This window comes from Eptesicus fuscus, chromosome 6 (genome assembly GCF_027574615.1).
Source record: "Eptesicus fuscus isolate TK198812 chromosome 6, DD_ASM_mEF_20220401, whole genome shotgun sequence".
Taxonomy (NCBI): Eukaryota; Metazoa; Chordata; class Mammalia; order Chiroptera; family Vespertilionidae; genus Eptesicus; species Eptesicus fuscus.
The window spans coordinates 18,052,730-18,072,504 of record NC_072478.1 but is presented as its reverse complement, the minus strand read 5'-3'; the positions used below and the strand labels follow the sequence as shown (position 1 = coordinate 18,072,504).

Genomic DNA, 19,775 nt, shown 5'->3' with positions numbered 1-19,775 from the left:
CCTACTTTATTATATACAAGAGGCTCAGTGCATGAATTTCGTGCACAGGTAGGGTCCCTAGAGGCTGCCGGCTGGGGCCTTCCTTCGTTCTGCGCCGCCCCCTGGTGGTCAGTGCGCGTCATAATGAGCGATCGAACTCCTGGTCAGTTGAACTCCCAAGGGGACACTTTGCATATTGGGCTTTTATATATATATCGATAGGACTTTCAGTTTTAGCAGACACTGCCTCGCCCAAATTAGTACATTATATCAAGGTTTTACTGTAATTTCTAACACAAGTTTCTGCATGAGAAAACAGGTCTCTTCAAAACAGAAGACTGCTATGTGTGACTTTTTTAAAAAAGCAAAATGCCCAGCTGGTGTGGCTCAATTGTTTGAGCATCATCCAATGCACCAAGAGGTCACCAGTTCGATTCTAGGTCAGGGCACATACCCGGGTTGTGGGCTTGATCCCTAGTAGGGGGCATGCAGGAGGCAGCCAATTGATGTTTCTCTCTCATAGATGTTTCTATCTCTCCTCTCTCTCCCTTCCTCTTTCTCTAAAACCAATAAAAACATATTTTTTAAAAGCAAATTATTTGATTTGAAAGGAAAACATTAAACTGAGAAGTTATCACTATTTTCACTTGAGAAAATGAATTTCATTCCTCTGTCTTACAGAGAGCTCACGGTCACAGAAGTGGGCCACAGAGTAGGGAGGGTTTGCCGAAACCGGTTTGGCTCAGTGGATAGAGCGTCGGCCTGCAGACTCAAGGGTTCCAGGTTCGATTCCGGTCAAGGGCATGTACCTTGGTTGCGGGCACATCCCCAGTAGGGGGTGTGCAAGAGGCAGCTGATCGATGTTTCTCTCTCATCGATGTTTCTAACTCTCTATCCCTCTCTCTTCCTCTCTGTAAAAAAATAAATTAAATATATTTTAAAAAAAAAAAAGAGTACAGAGTAGGGAGGGGAAGCATCTGCTTCTTTATGGCATTTCAAATGTCTGTGTGCGAGGGAAGCCTGGTTCTTCAAAATAACCAAGATACTGGTGGAGCACACAAAACCTTACCACGCTGAGGATGTTGCGTAAATCTCATATGGAAAATTTTCTCTTACGTTACTAATAATTTAAAAACCGAAGAAATAAGGCATCATTTCCCCTTTTTCAAAATAGGTTTTACCAGCTTTTATTTATAAAGCATTTTGGGGATTAAAAAAAAAGCATCAGGCCCTGACCAGGTGGCTCAGTTGGTTGGAGCATCTCCCCATACACCAAAAGGTTGCAGGTTCGATCCCCAGGCGGGGCACATACAGGAGGCAATAGATTGATGTTTTTCTCTCTCTCCCTTCCTCCTCTCTCTCTCTCTCTCTCTCTCTCTCTGAAAACAAACAAACAAACAAACATGTCCTCAGGTAAGGATTTAAAAAGAAGAAAATAGCATCAGGTTTTTTTTAACCTGACTCTCACCAGCCTCTGGTTCCCAGCACTCAGGTTTGTCCAGAGGAAACATCTTGTGCACAGGGGTGGGGGCTTGAGGAAACCACCAAGAAGGATAGGAACATTTCTCAAAGAAAATCAGACAAATTCCCATGTGTGCAGGCATTTGAGCTTTTAAATGTAGATTAAAGTAACAAGGTTTACCAGTCATCTTTATCTGGGGTGGGGTGACTAAAGCTCATCCCTCTTGTGAAATCTCCTGAAATTATTTTCTCTCCCATCAAACCTGCCCATCAGCAGGTCCTCCTCATCTTCCTCACGGGCCTTCTTCACTTCCTCCTTGGCCTGGATGGCATCCATCTCCCTTTCCGGGCCCTGCAGACAAAAACAGAGACCCGGGTGGCCAGGGATTATGCTTCCTGGAAGCTGACCAGGTGTTAATGTGCAACCTGCCCCTGCCTTCTGGAAGCTTCCACTCCAGCTCAGGGCAGCTAAAAATGAGCCCCCAAAGCTATCAGGTCCTAATCCCTGGAACCTGTCAATATGACCTTATATGGGGAAAAGGTCTTTGCAAATGGGATTAAGTTGTGTTGAGATTATCCTGATTTATCAGGTAGACCCTAAATTCCATCATAAGAGAGAGGCAGAGAAATTTGAAACACACACACAGAAGAGGAGAATGCCACATTAAGACAGAGGCAGAGCCCGGCTGGTGTAGCTCAGCAGTTGAATGTCCATCCAGGAACCAAGAGGTCACCAATTTGATTCCTGGTCAGGGCACATGCTCGGATTGCAGTCTCAATCCCCTGTGTTGAGCTTGCAGGAGGTTGTTGATTGATGATGTTTCTCTCTCATCGATCTTTCTATCTTTCTATCTCTCTCTCTCTAAAATAAATCAATAAAAACATTAAAAAAAAAAAAAAAAGACAGAGGCAAAATTTAGAGTGATGTGGCCACAAACCAAGGAACACCAGAAGCCACCAGAAGCTGGAAAAGGCAAGAAAAGGATCCTCCCCTAGAACCTTCAGAGGGAGAGTGGTCCTACTAATGGAGTTCTGGCCTCCAGAACTGTAATGGAAAAAATTTGTGTTGTTTTAAGCTAGCCAGTTCGGGGTGATTTGTTATGACAGCGCCAGGCAATGAATTCATCCCTTCTTTCTGTTCCCAGAGCAGTGGGTCCCTGTCCTTCAACCAGCTGACCAGCTGAATGGGTGATAAGAGGAGACCTTAGAGCCTAAATGAGAAAATCCAGGGAATGTAAAATAAGGCAACACATTGATAACTGTTTGGCTGTGAGGGACATTGTAAACCCAGCCTGTTCACTCCTGGGCTGTTCACTGAAAGAAACATACAGGAATGATTGTAACAGCTTTAAGCAGGAGGCCACAAGCTGGAAGCCACCCAAAGCTGCCTTGACAGAGAATGGATACATACTTTCTGGGATATTCTCATAGGAAGATCGAGCTACTGCTGCATGTGATAATATGAGTGCATCTGACAACACTGCCTAAATGAGTAAATATTGCTGAAACCGGTTTGGCTCAGTGGATAGAGCGTCGGCCTGAGGACTCAAGGGTCCCAGGTTCGATTCCGGTCAAGGGCATGTACCTTGGTTGCGGGCACATTCCCAATAGGGGGTGTGCAAGAGGCAGCTGATCGATGTTTCTCTCTCATCGATGTTTCTAACTCTCTATCCCTCTCTCTTCCTCTCTGTAAAAAATCAATAAAATATATTTTTAAAAAAAAGAAAAAAATGAGTAAATATGACTCCATTTATATGAATTTCAAAAGGAGGTCATATTGATCTAGATAGAATAGTGATAGAATAGTGGCTCCTTTGGGGGTGGGTGCCGGCTGGGAGGGGCTATGAGGAAGCTCCTGAAAGCATTCTGTGTGTTGATCGAGGTGGAGTGTTCATTAGCAAAAACTCATCAAGCCCTTTCCTACATGTTAGACTCTAGTACAGAAATAAATAAACAATGAAAGAAAAGTTCATTGCACTCTTCGTACCTTGGTTTCACCCCAGGTGGCCTTGCCAAAATTCTCAGCATACTCTTCGTCGTCTGTGATCAGGAAGTTATCGAAGATGGTTCCAGATCTCACCTGCAGATGAAAACAGGGCCTTACTTATTGGTGTGAGAAATGTAACATCCTTCCACCAAGCAACAATTGTATTCTTCTCAGTACTGTGGCAGTTATTAGTTCTCAAAAGCAGCACATGCTTAAACCCATTTCTAGAATGCCGTTCCCTCCAGGGCACTGGTTGTCAACTTGGCTGCCTATTGGGATCACCAAGAACATTTTTGAAACTCCTGATGCCTGGTCTCAACCTTAGGGATGCTGCTTTAACTGGTCTGGGAGCTGCCTGGATTTAAAAAGCATGGAGACTTTGAAGATCGCCCCAATGCCTGGAGCACTCAGCAGTATTTAAGAAATGCAGTTCAAGCCGGGGCCGGTTTGGCTCAGTGGATAGAGCGTCGGCCTGTGGCCTGGAGGGTCTCGGGTTCGATTCCGGTCGGGGGCATGTGCCTTGGTTGCGGGCACATCCCCAGTGGGGGGTGTGCAGGAGGCAGCTGATCGATGTTTCTCTCTCATCAATGTTTCTAACTCTTCCTCTCTGTAAAAAATCAATAAAATGTTTAAAAAAAAGAAACGCAGTTCAAGAACCTTTCTGTGCAACGTGTGGGCTGTGGACTGGCAGCAACAGCACCACCTGGAAGCGTGGTGGGAATGCAGAATCTCAAGCTCCACACCAGACATGCTGCATCAGAATCTACAACCTTGTCCTAATGCTGATGGTCCCACAGGTCAGCTATGAGCCAAGGAGTGACCAATTCCCAGGGGCAGAGGCAGACAGGATGTGCCCAGAGGGTGAGGAGGTCATCTGTTTTGGCCCCAGCCTTGGGTCCAGCTACAGGTGGCAGGCACACAGCAGGAGTTCACGAAATACAAGCTATGTAAATTAAGGAATTTATGGTAGGCTGAAATTCAGTTATTAAACTAAAGCAAATTTAAAACCCAGTGACCTGCCAAAGCTCCAGCCCGATGGCACCAATGTTCTCAAATTCTGAAAGGTCGTATTCCGTCAAATAGTGGGTGTTTTTCATCTTTTGATGGAGCCAAACGTCTTTATCTATTCCTTCCGGTTTCAGGCCATCCTGCAACAACAAACCGCATGGGGTGGTCCCCAGTGATGCAGCAGGGGAGGGGGCAGCCCGAGGGTGTCACAGGAAGAGGATGCGGCCATGTACCTGGTATGGAGGTTTCTGAAGCATTGGCGCCTGCCAGTCGCCGTCCAGTTCACTGTTCCAGTCGCTTGGCTTGCTAGCACTGGCATCCAGAAAATGCTTCTCCCAGTCCTTAATATATGTGTAAGGAAAAAAAAGATTCTCAGATTTGAGAAAGGAAATTCTTAGCTACCAGGAAATGGCCAGGCCTGTGACCCAGGTCGTTATTTCCTCATCTCCTTCTCAATTTGGTGGTTGAAGGGCCGAGTTCTCAGGGTCCAGATCCCACAGAGGGCCTTGGGACCATGCATTGCCGGAATGTTCTCTCTAACCGCCCCCCCTCCTCAGCCTGTGTGATGGTACCACTTTCCCCATGCTATTGACAGGAAGAGCAAAGTGGAAAACTTGAAATAGTGTCTAAAGGTAAAATGATGGGCAAAAAGTGATGATGGGAGAGGGGACCACACATTCACTGATGGTTAGCTGAAATCTGTCCTACATCACAGTCACACATGGACTATTCCAGAGAGAAGCTGGATAACTAAGAAATGTCCCAATATTTACCTGGATAGCAGGAGAAAAGCAATTACTATTGAGTCATTTTATAGACATAGAAACACTCACCCATATACACACAAAAATAATACATATACATGCATATATATCTATACAGTTAAATATACAATCTATGCATAATATATATAAGTATATATATATTCAAGTTTATATAACTCACATATATACATATATACATATATACATATGTGTATGGCTTAGTAGGTACTGAATAAATAGTTGTTGAATAAGTAAATGGATAAGAAAAAATTGCTTAGATTAATATTCAGATCAACATATATAAAAGCATAAAAGTTGTATACAATGGTGTTTTCTCTTTTAGGACTGAGAAATTGTAAACATTTTTAAAAATATATTTTTTATTGATTTCAGAGAGGAAGGGAGAGGGAGATAGAAACAATGATGAGAGAGAATCATTGATTGGCTGCCTCCCACACTCCCCCTATTGGGGATGGAGCTGGAAACCTGGGCATATGCCCTTGACCAGAATCAAACCCAGAACCCTTCAGTCCACAGGCCAACGTTCTATCCACTGAGCTAAACCGTCTAGGGCAACATTTTTAACTTAGCAGCTTTTTCATGATACTCTTAACTTCTCAACAACTGAAACATGGGAGTTAGTCACCTCTTCTACTGCTTTTTGTTGTTGTTAATTATCACCGAGGATATTTTTCCATTGATTTTAAGAGAGTGGAAGGGAGGGAGGGAGGGAGGGAGGGAGGGAAACAGAGAGAGAGAAACATCGATGTTAGAGAGACACATCAATTGGTTGCCTCCGCTGAAACCGGTTTGACTCAGTGGATAGAGCGTCGGTCTGCGGACTGAAGGGTCCTGGGTTCAATTCCGGTCAAGGGCATGTACATTGGTTGCGGGCACATCCCCGGTGGGGGGTGTGCAGGAGGCAGCTGGTTGATGTTTCTCTCTCATCGATGTTTCTAGCTCTCTATCCCTCTCCCTTCCTCTCTGTAAAAAATCAATAAAATATATTTAAAAAAAAAATTGGTTGCCTCCCATACGAGGCCCAACTAGGGTTGGGGATCAAGTCTGCAACCACGGTACATACCTTTGACTAGAATTGAACCTTGGCTCTATCTACTGAGCCTAACTAGCTAGGTCTCTTCTACTGTTTTGTTTTTTCAATATATTTTTTATTGATTTCAGAGAGGAAGGGAGAGGGAGAGGGAGATAGAAACATCAATGATGAGAGAGAATCATAGATGAACTACCTTATGCATGTCCCACACTGGGGATTGAGCCTGCAACCCAGGCATGTGCCATGACCAGGGATTGAACGAGGACCTACGGGTCCACAGGCTGAGGCTCAACCACTGAGCCGTGCCAGCCGGGCTCTCCTACTGCTTTTTGACCCAGACCACAAATGACAACCATGAGCCACTGTTGTGTTGGGATCCAGAAAATAATTACAATTCAATCTGAGTAGCAGGCTCCCTAGTAGAATTGTGGGTTTTCAGATTCTAATGCCATAATGAACTAATTTGTTTAGGAGCTCATAGGGGTCTGAGCATAGGGATATAACAGCCAATCCAGAAAGGAGCTTCTGAAAGACTGATTAGCCCCTGTGGGGACCTGTCTCCATCCAAACTGCTAGGGCGGGGGGTATTGCAGGGTTTTTGTGGGTTTTTTTGGTGTTTTTTTGTTGTTGTTTTTTGCCATTCTGGGCCTTGTTTAAAGTAAGAGCTTTTTCTGGGTGAACACTCCATTTTTTGGTTTGTTTTTAAGGTAAGAACAGGAGGTGGAAACTTTGCCTTTTTTTCCCCCTTGAGATACGATGGAAAAACTTTTATGTTGGGGATTTGCTCTAATCTGAAGGCATTCTCATTGACTGGACATAATTGATTCCAAATTCAAGGAACTGAACTTTCAATTATCTATGGGGAAAAAAGGATTGCCAAATAACTTAATAGTTTAAACAAGATGCCATTTTGATTTAATAATTATATTCAGTCTATTCTGAAGTATTTGGTTATTACATAGCAATGCCACCAGTAAGTTGTATGTTGTCAGAAATTAATTATAGATATCAGCCCAGTACTCGTAGTTAAGGCAAAGAGGACTGTCTTCAGATAAATGGCTCAGGTTCTGGTATAGTGTTTGATGCTCAAAACAAAATGTTATAACAATAAAGAAACATAGACTGGTCCTAGCCAGTTTGGCTCAGTGGATAGAGTGTCGGCCTGCAGACCTAAGGGTCCCAGGTTTGATTCCAGTCAAGGGTATGTACCTCAGTTGCAGGCTCCTCCCCGGCCTGGGCCCTTGTCAGGGCACATGCAGGAGGCAACCAATCAATGTGTTTCTCTCACATCGCTATTTCTCTCTGTCTTTCCCTCTCTTTTCCACTCTCTCTAAAAATCAATGGAAAATATCCGGGGGTAAGGAAAAACAAACAAACCAGAAACATAGACTGAAAAAAAAAAAGTGGATGTAGTGGGTAATTCCAAAAAAGATTTATCTACATCCTAAATGTGGGAATGTGAGCTTAAAGGGGGGAAGGGTCTTTGCAGATGTAATTATAAGGATCTCTAGGCAAATCAATTGGATTATTCAGGTGGACCTTAAATCCAATGATAAATGTCTTTATAGGAGACAGAAGAGACACTAGAAGAGGAAAAGGCCATGTAGAGATGAAGCCAGCCAGAGAGACTGGAGTGATGTGTGTACCACCCAAGGAATGCCTAAAGGCAACAGATACTGGAAGAAGTAAGGAAGGATCCTCCTGTAGAGCCTTGAGAGGGAGTGTGGTCCTGCCTGCCAACACACTGATTTCTAACTCTGCCTTCAAGAAGAACTATAAGAGAATACATTTCTGTCCTTTGAGAAATGATGGAAAGGGTCTCGGGTTCGATTTTTGTTAATCCTCACCCTAGGATATTTTCCCATTGATTTTTAGAGAGTGGAAGAGAGAGGGAGAGACAGAGAGAGAGAAACATTGATGTGAGAAAGTGACATCGGTTGCTTGCCCCCCACATGAGCCTCAACCAGGAAATAGAAAAACCTTTATGTTAGGGATTTTGCTCTTTGTGGTGCTTTGCTACAGCAGCCCTAGGAAACATACATTTATATGTTTACGGATCTTGGTTGTCAATCACAAGTATGAGGCCACAAAAGTATTTCATGTTCAAATGCAGAATAACACAAAATAAATTTTTTAAGGTTGCAGATGCATTTAATTTTGTTTAAGAAGAACAAACCATACTTGTTTTGATCTCAAATATTATAAAACTTTTTCACAATACCTTGAGGCCTGCAGATCTGTGGCTGGTTTCAGCACATATGCACTAGAGGGAGCATTTTGATCATTATGTTGTTGTCATCATGATTACCTGCCATGCAGCAATCATACAGGACCTAGTACGTACAAATTTTGCTTGCACACTTTCTAGAATTGTTTGGGAAAAATCCACACCTGGAGTTTGTCCTCTTTCTCCTGCTCCCAGTCCATGGACTCTGCTGAAGACTTCTCCATCTTCTTCAGTGATGTTAAGTTCCAGTCATACTCAATACTGCCGGATTCAATCACTTGGCCATCAATTTTCACTTCATAAGTGAGATCTGGTCTTAAGATCAGAGTGTAGAGGTGTGTAAAGCCATCAACCTGCACATTTTAGGGGAGGAAAGGATGACAGGGAGATGTTTCAAGGCAGGTCTAAACATGCAGTTTAAGTTATCATCAGTCAAAGACTTGCCATAAACAGAAAGAAGAGGGGTTGTAGGACAGGGGGCTGTAACGGTGTAACAGAAGCATTGCCTCTTTGTAGAGCACTGCTACTGGCAGCCTTCTCTTGAGTGGCCGATTCCCTTTTGGGCAAAGATACCGGCCCCCACTATAATCCTACAGGCAGTTACGATGGGGCAGTTGGTAAAACATGGGATGATGGCGTTGTTTATGAAAAGTCATGTTGAAAACTACTTCCTGTTCTATATCCTGAAAGATTCCTAATGAAGTCTGCTCCATTTTTTTCTAAAATTTTGTTTTGTTTTGAATCCTCACCCAAGGATATGTTTATTGACTTTAGAGAAAGGGAGGAGGAGAGAGGGGGGAAGCATTGATCAGCTACCTCCCATACATGCCCTGACTGGGGATTGAACTGCAACCTAGGTGTGTGCCCTGACCAGGAAATCAAACCCACAACCCCTTGGTGTGTGGGACAACTCTCCAACCAGGGCTCCGCTCTATTTCTAACATAGGGGAGAACTTTCTGATGCTCTGAGCTATCCAACAATGGAAGCTCTGTGAGGGCAGGCCCAGCGTCTCTCTGGGTCACAATTTAAGCCCTGGGCCCGACATAGAAAAGAATTCAACAATATGCAATTAAGGATGGGTGGGGGGTGGGTGATGGGTGCCTGGGGAGGCTGAGGGTGCCCAGGATATGCCTGCCTGTCAGTAGCGGAGGGGAATCCTACTGGGCTTCTCAAAGCACAACCCATAGCATCAGCATCACTGGGAAATGTAGGTTCGCACATGGGTCCCAACGTGCTGCGCTGGAACCTGGGACCCTTCAGTAATTTTCACAGGCCCTCCAGGGACACTGACACTGTTCAGGTTCAGGAACCACTGCCCCAGAGTCTTAAAGGGTCTGTGTCAGGAGGATTCTCTCCCTACCAAGAGCCAAAGCTGAAGGCTTCTTCAGTTCTTGCCTGTTGTGCCCTGCTGGGTAGGCCACTGCTGTCCACACAGTGGCAAATGGCTTGTCCAAATCAACACTACCGTCTGCTTGGTGTGACAGCTGAATACCAATGCTCTCCCCCTGCTCTCTACTGGCCTTCTTCTCAACTCCCTTTCCTAATTTCACTTTGGGCTCCCTGGCCCCAATGGCTGGGGCTCCCCAGGATTTGACTACAAGAGCAGAGCCTCCTGGGGATTATATTTACTCCCATACATATGCAAACAGCTCCAAAAGGCATCTTTAATCCCAACCATCTTCCTGAGCTTCAGACCTGCTTCCAACAATTTACTGACACCTCTATCTGGATGTCTGCCAGGATTTCACCCCTAACCATTCAACATGACCCCCCAGTCTGCCCTAGTCCCTCCTGGACCTTTGTTTCCCTTCCTAATGAACAGTAATGCTGCACATCCTCAGTACCCACATTCCAAACATCATCAAGTGTGCCGCACCAGCACGGCCAAGGGTGAACCTGAGGAGGGGCGGTGAAGGATTGAAGAAAAGACAGACAAGAGAATACAGCTGGGGCTCGGTAGATCTCCTATGCCTGGATGAGGACACAAAAGACCCAGCCTGCAAGCGGATGCTTTATTTTACAGTCTGATTAAAACAAGGGTAGATTAACATGTATACAAATGTTCTTGTTTTGGCAACACTTGCTGCACCTCCCACAGCCATTAGCTACTTAGGAAGGAATTAGGGAGGGCTACAAGGTCAGGCTTAATTATGCTAGGAGAGCTCTGCCCTCCAAACTGGGACTTGTTTGTGGCCCTGCCACAGGCCAGCCCGAGGCTTGACCCTAGAGCCGCTCCCTACAATAAAGTCCTCTGGACTCCACTCGTGAATAATGTCAAAACGCTCCTACGGTCTGCATTCCCCCAGAGCCTGGGCCCACAATCTCACCTGTTTTCCTGCCTGTTGATCACCCTGTCCCCCACCCACCCTCTGCAGAACATCTGAGCTATTTTTCTAACATGCACTTCACACCCCTTGAGGTCTGACCACTGCCTGCAGGAAAGGTTCTCGCCCTTTCCTTTCCACATCACAGAATGAATCAGCACCCTATGGAAATAATGGTACTCCTCCCTGGGAAGACCGGAATGCTGACTAGCTGCTGTGAATCAGTGCTCCTTCAGCAGATGGGTGTTATTTTTCTAACAGGTTGCAGAAACAGCAGCACATGTCTGAGGGTGCCTCTCAGGGCCCTGTAGGCTTGTTGACCCCAGGTGGTCATGCTTTGGCCTCCCAGGCATGATCTGGGCCAGTGGTCGGCAAACCGCGGCTCGTGAGCCACATGTAGCTCTTTGGCCCCTTGAGTGTTCTAACACCACTTCTTCAAAATAAGACTCGCCCAGGCCGAAAACCGACTTCTGCACATGGGCCACGAAGTTTCAATCGCACTGTACGTGAGCGCCCGCACGTGGTATTTTGTGGAAGAGCCACACGCAAGGGGCCAAAGAGCCACATGTGGCTCGCGAGCCGTGGTTTGCCGACCACTGATCTGAGCTGAACCTCACAGCCTCCACAGTGTCTCTCCCATACACCTGATGTGCAACTGAACAATTTCCTGGGACTCCATCGTAAAGACCTGCCCTTTGATCCAAACACTAAGTGGAGGGAGAAGGATTAAGAGTGTAAGCTTCCCATCGCCCCACGGGAGGGGTGCATGGGGTGAGGGGGGAGTTCACAATCCAAGTGAACTGCAACATCAGTAGGTTCCCACTGATGGTGTTACCAAAAGGGATGGTGCTACAATGGAGACTCACTGTGGTTTTGTGAAGAGGTCTAGTGCTCCCTGCTTGGGTTAGGACTGACTAAGGGAGAGTTATAGATGCTTCCACTCCATGCTGTCAATGATCGTAAATACACTAGGGCCTCCTGCCCAAATTCACGCAGATTCACGCAGGCCTCTGATGTTGGAGCCCTGGGCCCTGGGGGTGTCTCAGGGGACGGGTTCCTGTTTCCTGGTGCTTATATGCAAATGAGGGGGCATTGCAGAACATACTTCCCTTCCACAGGCCCACAATGCCAGGGACTTAACACAGGCCACCTCTTTGGAGAAGCTCTAGGTGGGGCCATTGAGTTCTAAAGCAGGCCCTAAGACCTAAAGAGTCATTTTCACAGATCCCCTGGGTAAAAAAGTAAGAGTGTATGCTTTCATTTTAGAAATTTTTCTATTTTATTTTATTTATTTTATTTATTTTTTATATATATATTTTATTGATTTTTTACAGAGAGGAAGAGAGAGGTATAGAGAGTTAGAAACATCGATCAGCTGCCTCTTGCACACCCCCTACTGGGGATGTGCCCGCAACCAAGGTACATGCCCTTGACCGGAATCGAACCTGGGACCCTTGAGTCCACAGGCCGACACTCTATCCACTGAGCCAAACCGGTTTCGGCGTAAATTTTTCTATTTTAAATGTTTTGGCATTTTGAAGATTCATTTCTCCAATTAATTTTCAGGAATAAAGGAATGAAATCAGAAATATTTCATTCCTGCCCTAACCGGTTTGGCCCAGTGGATAGAGCGTCGACCTGTGGACTGAAAGGTCCCAGGCTCAATTCCGGTCAAGGTTATGTACCATGGTTGTGGGCACATCCCCAGTAGGGAGTGTGCAGGAGGCAGCTGATCGATGTTTCTAACTCTCTATCCCTCTCCCTTCCTCCCTGTAAAAAATCAATAAAATATATATTAAAAAAAAAGAGAGAAATATTTCATTCCTTAGTAATGATGGCTATAGCTAAAATGTGACCACTCTGTTGTAACCCTGATGGGGCAAATTATAAATCGATGCCACAGCTCACAGTAAAAAGTGAATGTGCCCTCCTGATGGGAAAAAACTCCAGAAACCAAACCAGAGTAGCAGACAAGTGTCTCTAATGTGCCTGCTAAACCAGAGAGCAGGGACGGGGTATGTTTGCTATGACCCATCCCTGGCTCACTTAGATATTTTAAGATCAAAACTACTCTCTCTTAACTTATGTTACTATCTGACAAGAGTTAACACAACCACTGATTTAAATATAAAATCAGCCCAAACCGCCATGGCTCAGTGGTTGAGCATCAACCTATGAACCACAAGGTCAGGGTTCAATTCCAGTCAAGGGCACATGCCTGGGTTGTGGGCTCCATCCTCAGTGGGGGGCGTGCAGGAGGCAGACGATCAATGATTCTCTCTCATCATTGATGTTTCTATCTCTCTCTCTCTTCCTTCCTCTCTGAAATCAATAAAAATATATTTAATAAATAAATAAATACAAAATAATTTACCTTACACCTGATAGGTTTCTTGTTTGAATGATACTGATTCTTGAAATGTAAAATAACATGAACTTTCTTGATATCAAATCCACAAATATCAGGTCCTACAAAAAAAAAAATTAGCTGCTCTCAATTTCCCTGCATAATGCATTACCACAACATACCCCCAAACATTCTCCTGAAATAATATCCAAGGCACAGGAAGCTTACATGCCCAGAAATGATCAGTTACCTACATGGAGATATTTAAATGGATATCTCCCATTTATATCACCTGAGAAGGTGATACCGTTCTCAGTTCAGGTCATTTCTCTGTTCCCTGCAGCCACTTTGGACTCAAGTGTAAATCAGCATGAGTAAGAAAAGGTTTAACAATCTAAAAAGCATCCCTGACATGCTGCCTGAGTCTGGGGTCCTTGCTCAGAAGCTCTGACCAGTGTCCCTGTACCCAGGTGAGGGCTTTGGAGCTGGACTGACAGGCTCTGACCTCAGCTCTCATTCAATTTTGAGACACAGTTACAACTATGCAGCCTCCCTATGCCTTGAGTTAATCTTGACTTCACAAAGCTATTATGCCAATTAAATGGGCTAATGTTTTTTTGTGGGGTTTTTTTTTAGTACATTTATTGATTTGAGAGAGAGAGGAAGGGAGAGGGATAGAAACATTGATGAGAAACATCAATTAATTGGCTGCCTCCTGCACACCCTCTACTGGGGATGGAGCCCACAACCTGGGCATGTGTCCTGACCGGGAATCAAACCATGACTTCCTGATTCATATGTCAATGCTCCATCACTGAGCCACACCCATCGGGCTATTTAATTGTTTTTTCAGGCTGTCTCTGTGCCAAGAGTCAGCCTGAGATGTAAACTTAAGGTCTTCTCAGGTCTTTTCTGAGTCTTTCCCTGGGCATGTGTGGTCACTTTCTAATTTTCCCTGCATGAATGTCTGGCTTCCTAAAGGGAAAGGGGAAATAATGAGGGGAGGGGGGTGCTGGCCCTTTACTTCCCCTGGAAGTCACTTTGGCTGGAGGCAGAGAGGATTACAATAGTGAGGGAGATACAACAAAATGGCTGCCCCTCTCTGTCTCTACCCATGTGACCAGAGGCACCAATCAGTGATCAGAGCTCAGATCCCAAATATTTGGAGGACAGAGTCCTTTCTGCCCACCCTAGCTCCTGCAAGCTGTGTATAAACTGCTCCAGGAACACCTGCATTAGGGGCGGGAGGTGGGTATATGCTACTGTGCTGAGGGCTAAATGGACTGAATTTAACCTTCCCCGTTTCTCCTAGAAATTGCAATCCTTCCACAGACTCCAGAGTTCCAGAATATTTAAATCTGGCAGCTTTTGCCAGTAGAATTGTTGTCTAGGTGGGGAGACAGATGCCTAGTGCTTCCTACTCTGCCATCTTCCCAGAATCCTCTTCATTCATAAAGCTTTTGGATTTCACACTTTGGTTATGTCTAGTTTCTGTGGCCCAATGTGGTCTCTTCCCATTCCAGCACGAATTTTAATCAAGTTCCCCTGGTGTCAGGAGACATTTACTGCATTCCAGGGGCAGCCAGTGTTTTTCTGTGAGGGGCAAGACAGTTAATATTTTTGGCTTTGGGGCCATATGGTCTCTGTTACAATGACTCCACTCTCCACTGCTGTTTGAAAGCAGCTTTAGACAAAATGCAAATGAACTGAGTGAAGCTGTAGCCCGTAAGACTTCATTTGTGGACACTGACATTTGAGTTTCATATCATTTCCATGTGTCAAAAATATTATCCCTCTTAAGATTTTTTTCAGTCATTCAGAAATGTTAAAACCCATTCTCAGCTCACGCGCCATAACAGACACAGGCTGTGGCCTGATCTGGCCCAGGGACAAGATTTTCTGACTCCTGATATAGTCAGAATATTTGGGTCTACATTAATGTTAAACAAATAACTTCCTCTAAAGTATAACAGAATGGTACAGTTGCCTTTTTACAATGTTAAATAGATTTAACAGGACTAAAAACCTTTGGCCAGGCACACACAATACTACCATCTTAGCAGTCTTGGTCTAAGGATGCCATAGGTGGAAGGATTATCAGTCACCAGAAACGGTTGCTTTGTACTACCTGAACTCACCGAACATAACATAGTACTGGGACTTCCCACTCAGGTTCTTCTGGTCTACATCCGAAGGGAAGATCTTAATGTAGCCCCCTCCACAGTCCATCTTCTGCTCGTGTTTCACTGTGTACTGAATGACCAGCGTCTTCCCTTTATTGCTGAATGGTTTAAACCGGGCAGAGATGGCATAGAATCGGCCATTTTGAGTGGTTTGCAGACCTTCAAACAAAAAACACTCATGAAAGATTAGGAGAGACAGTGCTCAGTGATGCAGATAATTAAATTATTGTCTTTCTCTTACTCCCAATAATAAGCCTCCTAACCATTTACATTCATCCAGCACCTATAGTCCATTTGTACAATATACAATGGACATGCCACAGAACTTCTTTGTCACACTCAGATGTTTTTGTACTTAATATACCACTGTTATGTTATAAAAGCACTTTAGCTCTAAGTGACAAATATGCATTCTAATGATAAATAAAAGGTTAATTTTGCTTCCATTCATCTTTCAAGGGGTGGGGATATACAAGGAAGCTTGTGTAGCAACTGAATTAAAATACAAAGCATTCTATTTCTTTTTTAAAAATATATATATTTTATTGATTTTTTACAGAGATGAAGGGAGAGGGAGAGAGAGTTAGAAATATCGATGAGAGAGAAACATCAATCAGCTGCCTCTTGCACACCCCCTACTGGGGATGTGCCCGCAACCAAGGTACATGCCCTTGACTGGAATCGAACTTGGGACCTTTGAGTCACAGGCCGACGCTCTATCCACTGAGCCAAACCGGTTAGGGCTCTACTTCTTTTTCTTAATTCTCATCTTGAAATAGTGACTTAAGAGTCACAACAGACCGGCTGGTGTGGCTCAGTGGTTGAGTGTTGACGTATGAGCCAGGAGGTCATGGTTTGATTCCCAGTCGGGGCACATGCCAGGTTTGTGGGCTCCATCCCCAGTGTGGGGGTGTAGGAGGCAGCCAGTGATTCTCTCTCAACATTGATGTTCCTAACTCTCCCTCTCCCTTCCTCTTTGAAATCAATAAAAATATATTAAAAATAAAAAGAGTCACAACAGCAGCCCTAGCTGGTTTGGCTCAGTGGCTAGAGCATTGGCCTTGGGACCAAAAGGTCCTGGGTTCGATTCCTGTCAAGAGCACACACCTTGTTGCAGGCTCCTTCCCAGCCCGGGCCCTGGTCAGGGCTCCTGCAGAAGGTAACCAATCAATGTTTCTCACATTGTTATTTCTCTCTGTCTTTCCCTCTCTCTTCCACTCTCTCTAAAAATCAATGGAAAAAATATCCTCAGGTGAGGATTAGAAAGAGTCACAACAGCAGATGGAGAACAGAGTTCGGCTCTGTAAAATGGTGCTTCCCTGTGCTGGATGAGCTGGCTCGTGGTTGTCATGTGTGATGGCTTTTTATGAAGCTACCATCCTTTGTCATGTGAATCATCTCATATTTGCATTATGCATTTAAGTGTTCACTTTGAGACCAAAACCCCCTTTTCAGTAGCCACTAGACTCTGTACCAAATCCTTATCTTATACTGAAATTCATCAAACCTGAAAACAGAGCCAGTCTTACTATAACCTACCCTTACTTGCTCTGTACTCTGGCCCCCACAGCTGCTCTGAGTCATCACAAATGGACTTGGTATTTGTATTACTACATCCTGAATTCATGGCTGAACTCCCTACCACCACACCTCTCTGCGTCCTTCATTCTTTCCTCACTCTCTCCTTCCTCAGATTTGCAGCCCCTCCTCCTCATGTGGCCCCTTCCATTGAGGCAATTCCTAAGGCTATATGATTCACCATCTCCCTCTGAGTCCTCCCCCCGCCTCCTCAGCCACACCCATGGCCTTTCTGACTAAATTCTATTTCTTTTTCCAACAATAGCTTCTATGTCATGGTCCCAGGGGACCACAACAGAAGGGGCCAAATTAACGGGTACGCTCAGTGCCTTGCCCCTGTCTGCACTCAGTAGACATGTGCTGCAGTGAATGAAATGCACACAATCTCAGGATTCCAGATTGAAGGGAGAAAAAACACTGTGGAAAAAACCAAACCAACTCTAAGTGGGAACCCCTGTCCTTGGACAAGCTTCATAGAATCACCTGCTGGTTTTCACTTCGTTTTTGTCATATAGCCTGAATTTTGACCAATTCTTTGGGTCAACATCCTATCTAATAAAAGGGTAATATGCACATTAACCATCGCTCTGTCACAAAGATGGCGACACCCACAGCCACAAGATGGCAGCGCCCACTCCTCTAAGCCCCGCTGGAGTCCCCCAGTCCCGAGGGGGCGATCGCTGAGAGCGGGCAGCGTGAGCGTTCTGCACCTGACCACGGAGGGCCTCTGGGCAGCGGGCGCGGAGCAGCCAGGCCCCACAGAGAGCTACTGGCACACATATTCGTGTGCAGGGCTACTAGTGTAACTTATAAAACTGCATATACAATTGAAAACCAGAGGCTGCCAGGCAGGGAAACATGGGAATAACAGGACCAGGATAAAGGTTGAATGGAAGAGGGTGAAGAAGTAAGTTTTTCCTCTAAATTAGGGGTTGGCAAGCTTTTTCTGTAGGGCCAGAGAATAAATATTTTAGGCTTCATCTGCCATTTGCTTTGTCCCAACTACTCAATTCTGCCTTTGCAGTATGAAAGCAGTTATATAGACCATATGCAAACAAATGAGCATGGCTGTGTCCTATTAAAACGTTATTGACAGACACTGAAAATTCATATATTTCATTGAATTTTATATACTTTTTACTTGCCATAAAACACTAGCCCCCCTTCAATTTTCCCCCTATTAAAAAGTGTTAAAACCATTCTCAGTTTGCTGGCTTAGGAAAAACAAACAGGTGGTAGATGAGCTGTATCTTGTCCACCTTTGGTCATCAGAAATGAGAAGAAGCCAGAACACAGGTTATTCTCGAACCAGGAGGCTACTGACTCGCAGGGAGGGGGTATCAGGCCAGCCTCTGATACCTCATCATTGATCAGCGGCCTCCTACACACCCCCTACCGAGGATCGAGTCCGCAACCTGGGCATGTGCTCTGACTGGGAATCGAACCGTGACCTCCTGGTTCATAGGTCCTTGCTCAACCACTGAGCAACACCGGCTGGGCCAGATTGTGTCTTAACAGCTCTTTGTTAGAGAGTTGAGGACGGAATCCCTCGCTTGACCTGTGTGTACAGGTATAAACATTCATCCTGTTGTACCCCTTAAGTCAGGGGTCCTCAAACTACGGCCTGCGGGCCACATACGGCCCGCTGAGGACATTTATCTGGCCCGCCGGGTGTTTTTGCCGCTGCTGCCTGTCCTGCTTAGCAGCCGACTTAGCAGTGTGCATAGGAATTTGTTCATAGTTTTTTTTTTTAAACTATAGTCCGGCCCTCCAACAGTCTGAGGGACAGTGAACTGGCCCCCCGTTTAAAAAGTTTGAGGACCCCTGCCTTAAGAGCTGTGCACCTGACAGCATTTAACGTTTACCTGTTTTTCTTTCCTTCATAAAGTGAAGAAAGAAAAAAAAAAAAAGAAGTATGCTTTTTTTTTTTTTTTTTCCTCTCAGGGCAAGGCCCTGGGGCCCCCTAGTGCAAACAAAGCGGGTTTTGCTGGGCAAGTGAAAAAAAGAGGACAAAAAGTAACGGCAGAGCCCTAGCCGGTTTGGCTCAGTGGATAGAGCGTTGGCCTGTGGACTGAAGGGTCCCAGGTTCCATTCTGGCCAAGGGCACATGCCTGGGTTGTGGGCTCCATCCCCAGTAGGGGGCGTGCAGGAGGCAGCCGATCAGTGCTTCTCATCATTGATGTTTCTATCTCTCCCTCCCTCTCTAAAATCAATAAAAATATATTAAAAAAAGAAGAAAAAAGTAACGCCAGACCCTACCGAAGCCTTGGTTTCCTCACCTGTGAATGGGAGTGGGGCGTGTTGGGGTGAGCCACACCTACCTTGAAAGGTTGCTATGGGGGACTTAACATTTAGCTTGATTTTCTCTGGAACCCTAAACTAACCTTTGTCTTTTTCTTTATGGCCATAAAATTTCCCTGACGAGAGTCTAAAATGCCCGAATTGGGAGTCATTAGTGGACTGCACCCATCGGTTCCTCCAGCGCTCTGTGGGGGGAAACAACATCGGTTAGGGCCGAAAACTTCATGTGGGCCCAGGGAGGGTGAGGGGCCCTCGAGGCTTCGCCACAGCCCACCCCGGAGCCAAGCGCGACTCGGGCCATCCGTTGGGCGGCAAGGAATGGGGGAGCTTACGCCCCCGCCACCATGGCGTCGCCTTTTCACCTCCGTCTAGAAACTCCTCCTGGAAGTAGACGGTGGCCAGCACCAACCGCAGCACACAGACGGCCCAAAGCAGGACCCAAGGCGCGGCCATAGAGGGTGCGCGGAGCTTCTTGTAACCGCCCCTTTGCTCCCAGCAGTCTCCGCGGCGAGCCGGGCCCTGCTAGGAACTACAACTCCCGTCACACCTCGCGATTGTGAT

The 19,775-nt window shown here is 45.5% G+C and overlaps 1 protein-coding gene across 1 annotated transcript; it reads right to left on the bottom strand.

Annotated features, from left to right (window-relative positions):
* Window positions 1-1,572: 1,572 nt before the first annotated feature.
* On the bottom strand, window positions 1,573-19,716 carry CALR3 (calreticulin 3). The gene is made up of 9 exons (XM_008157815.3): window positions 19,577-19,716; window positions 19,298-19,399; window positions 15,291-15,494; window positions 13,180-13,274; window positions 8,645-8,833; window positions 4,669-4,776; window positions 4,444-4,575; window positions 3,428-3,520; window positions 1,573-1,792 (listed from the first exon to the last, which is right to left on the bottom strand). Exons 1-9 carry the CDS (start codon window positions 19,665-19,667, stop codon window positions 1,649-1,651), a joined length of 1,158 nt encoding a protein of 385 aa, XP_008156037.2. The 5' UTR covers window positions 19,668-19,716; the 3' UTR covers window positions 1,573-1,648.
* Window positions 19,717-19,775: the final 59 nt, after the last annotated feature.

Excerpts from the sequence above, each read along its gene's own strand:
- CALR3 (XM_008157815.3), bottom strand. The coding sequence starts at position 19,667 with ATGGCCGCGCCTTGGGTCCTGCTTTGGGCCGTCTGTGTGCTGCGGTTG. Across the intron at positions 19,400-19,576 it reads GGAGGAGTTTCTAGACGGAG|AGCGCTGGAGGAACCGATGG; the intron begins GTGAAAAGGCGA and ends TTCCCCCCACAG. Across the intron at positions 13,275-15,290 it reads CCAGTACTATGTTATGTTCG|GACCTGATATTTGTGGATTT; the intron begins GTGAGTTCAGGT and ends TTTTTTTTGTAG.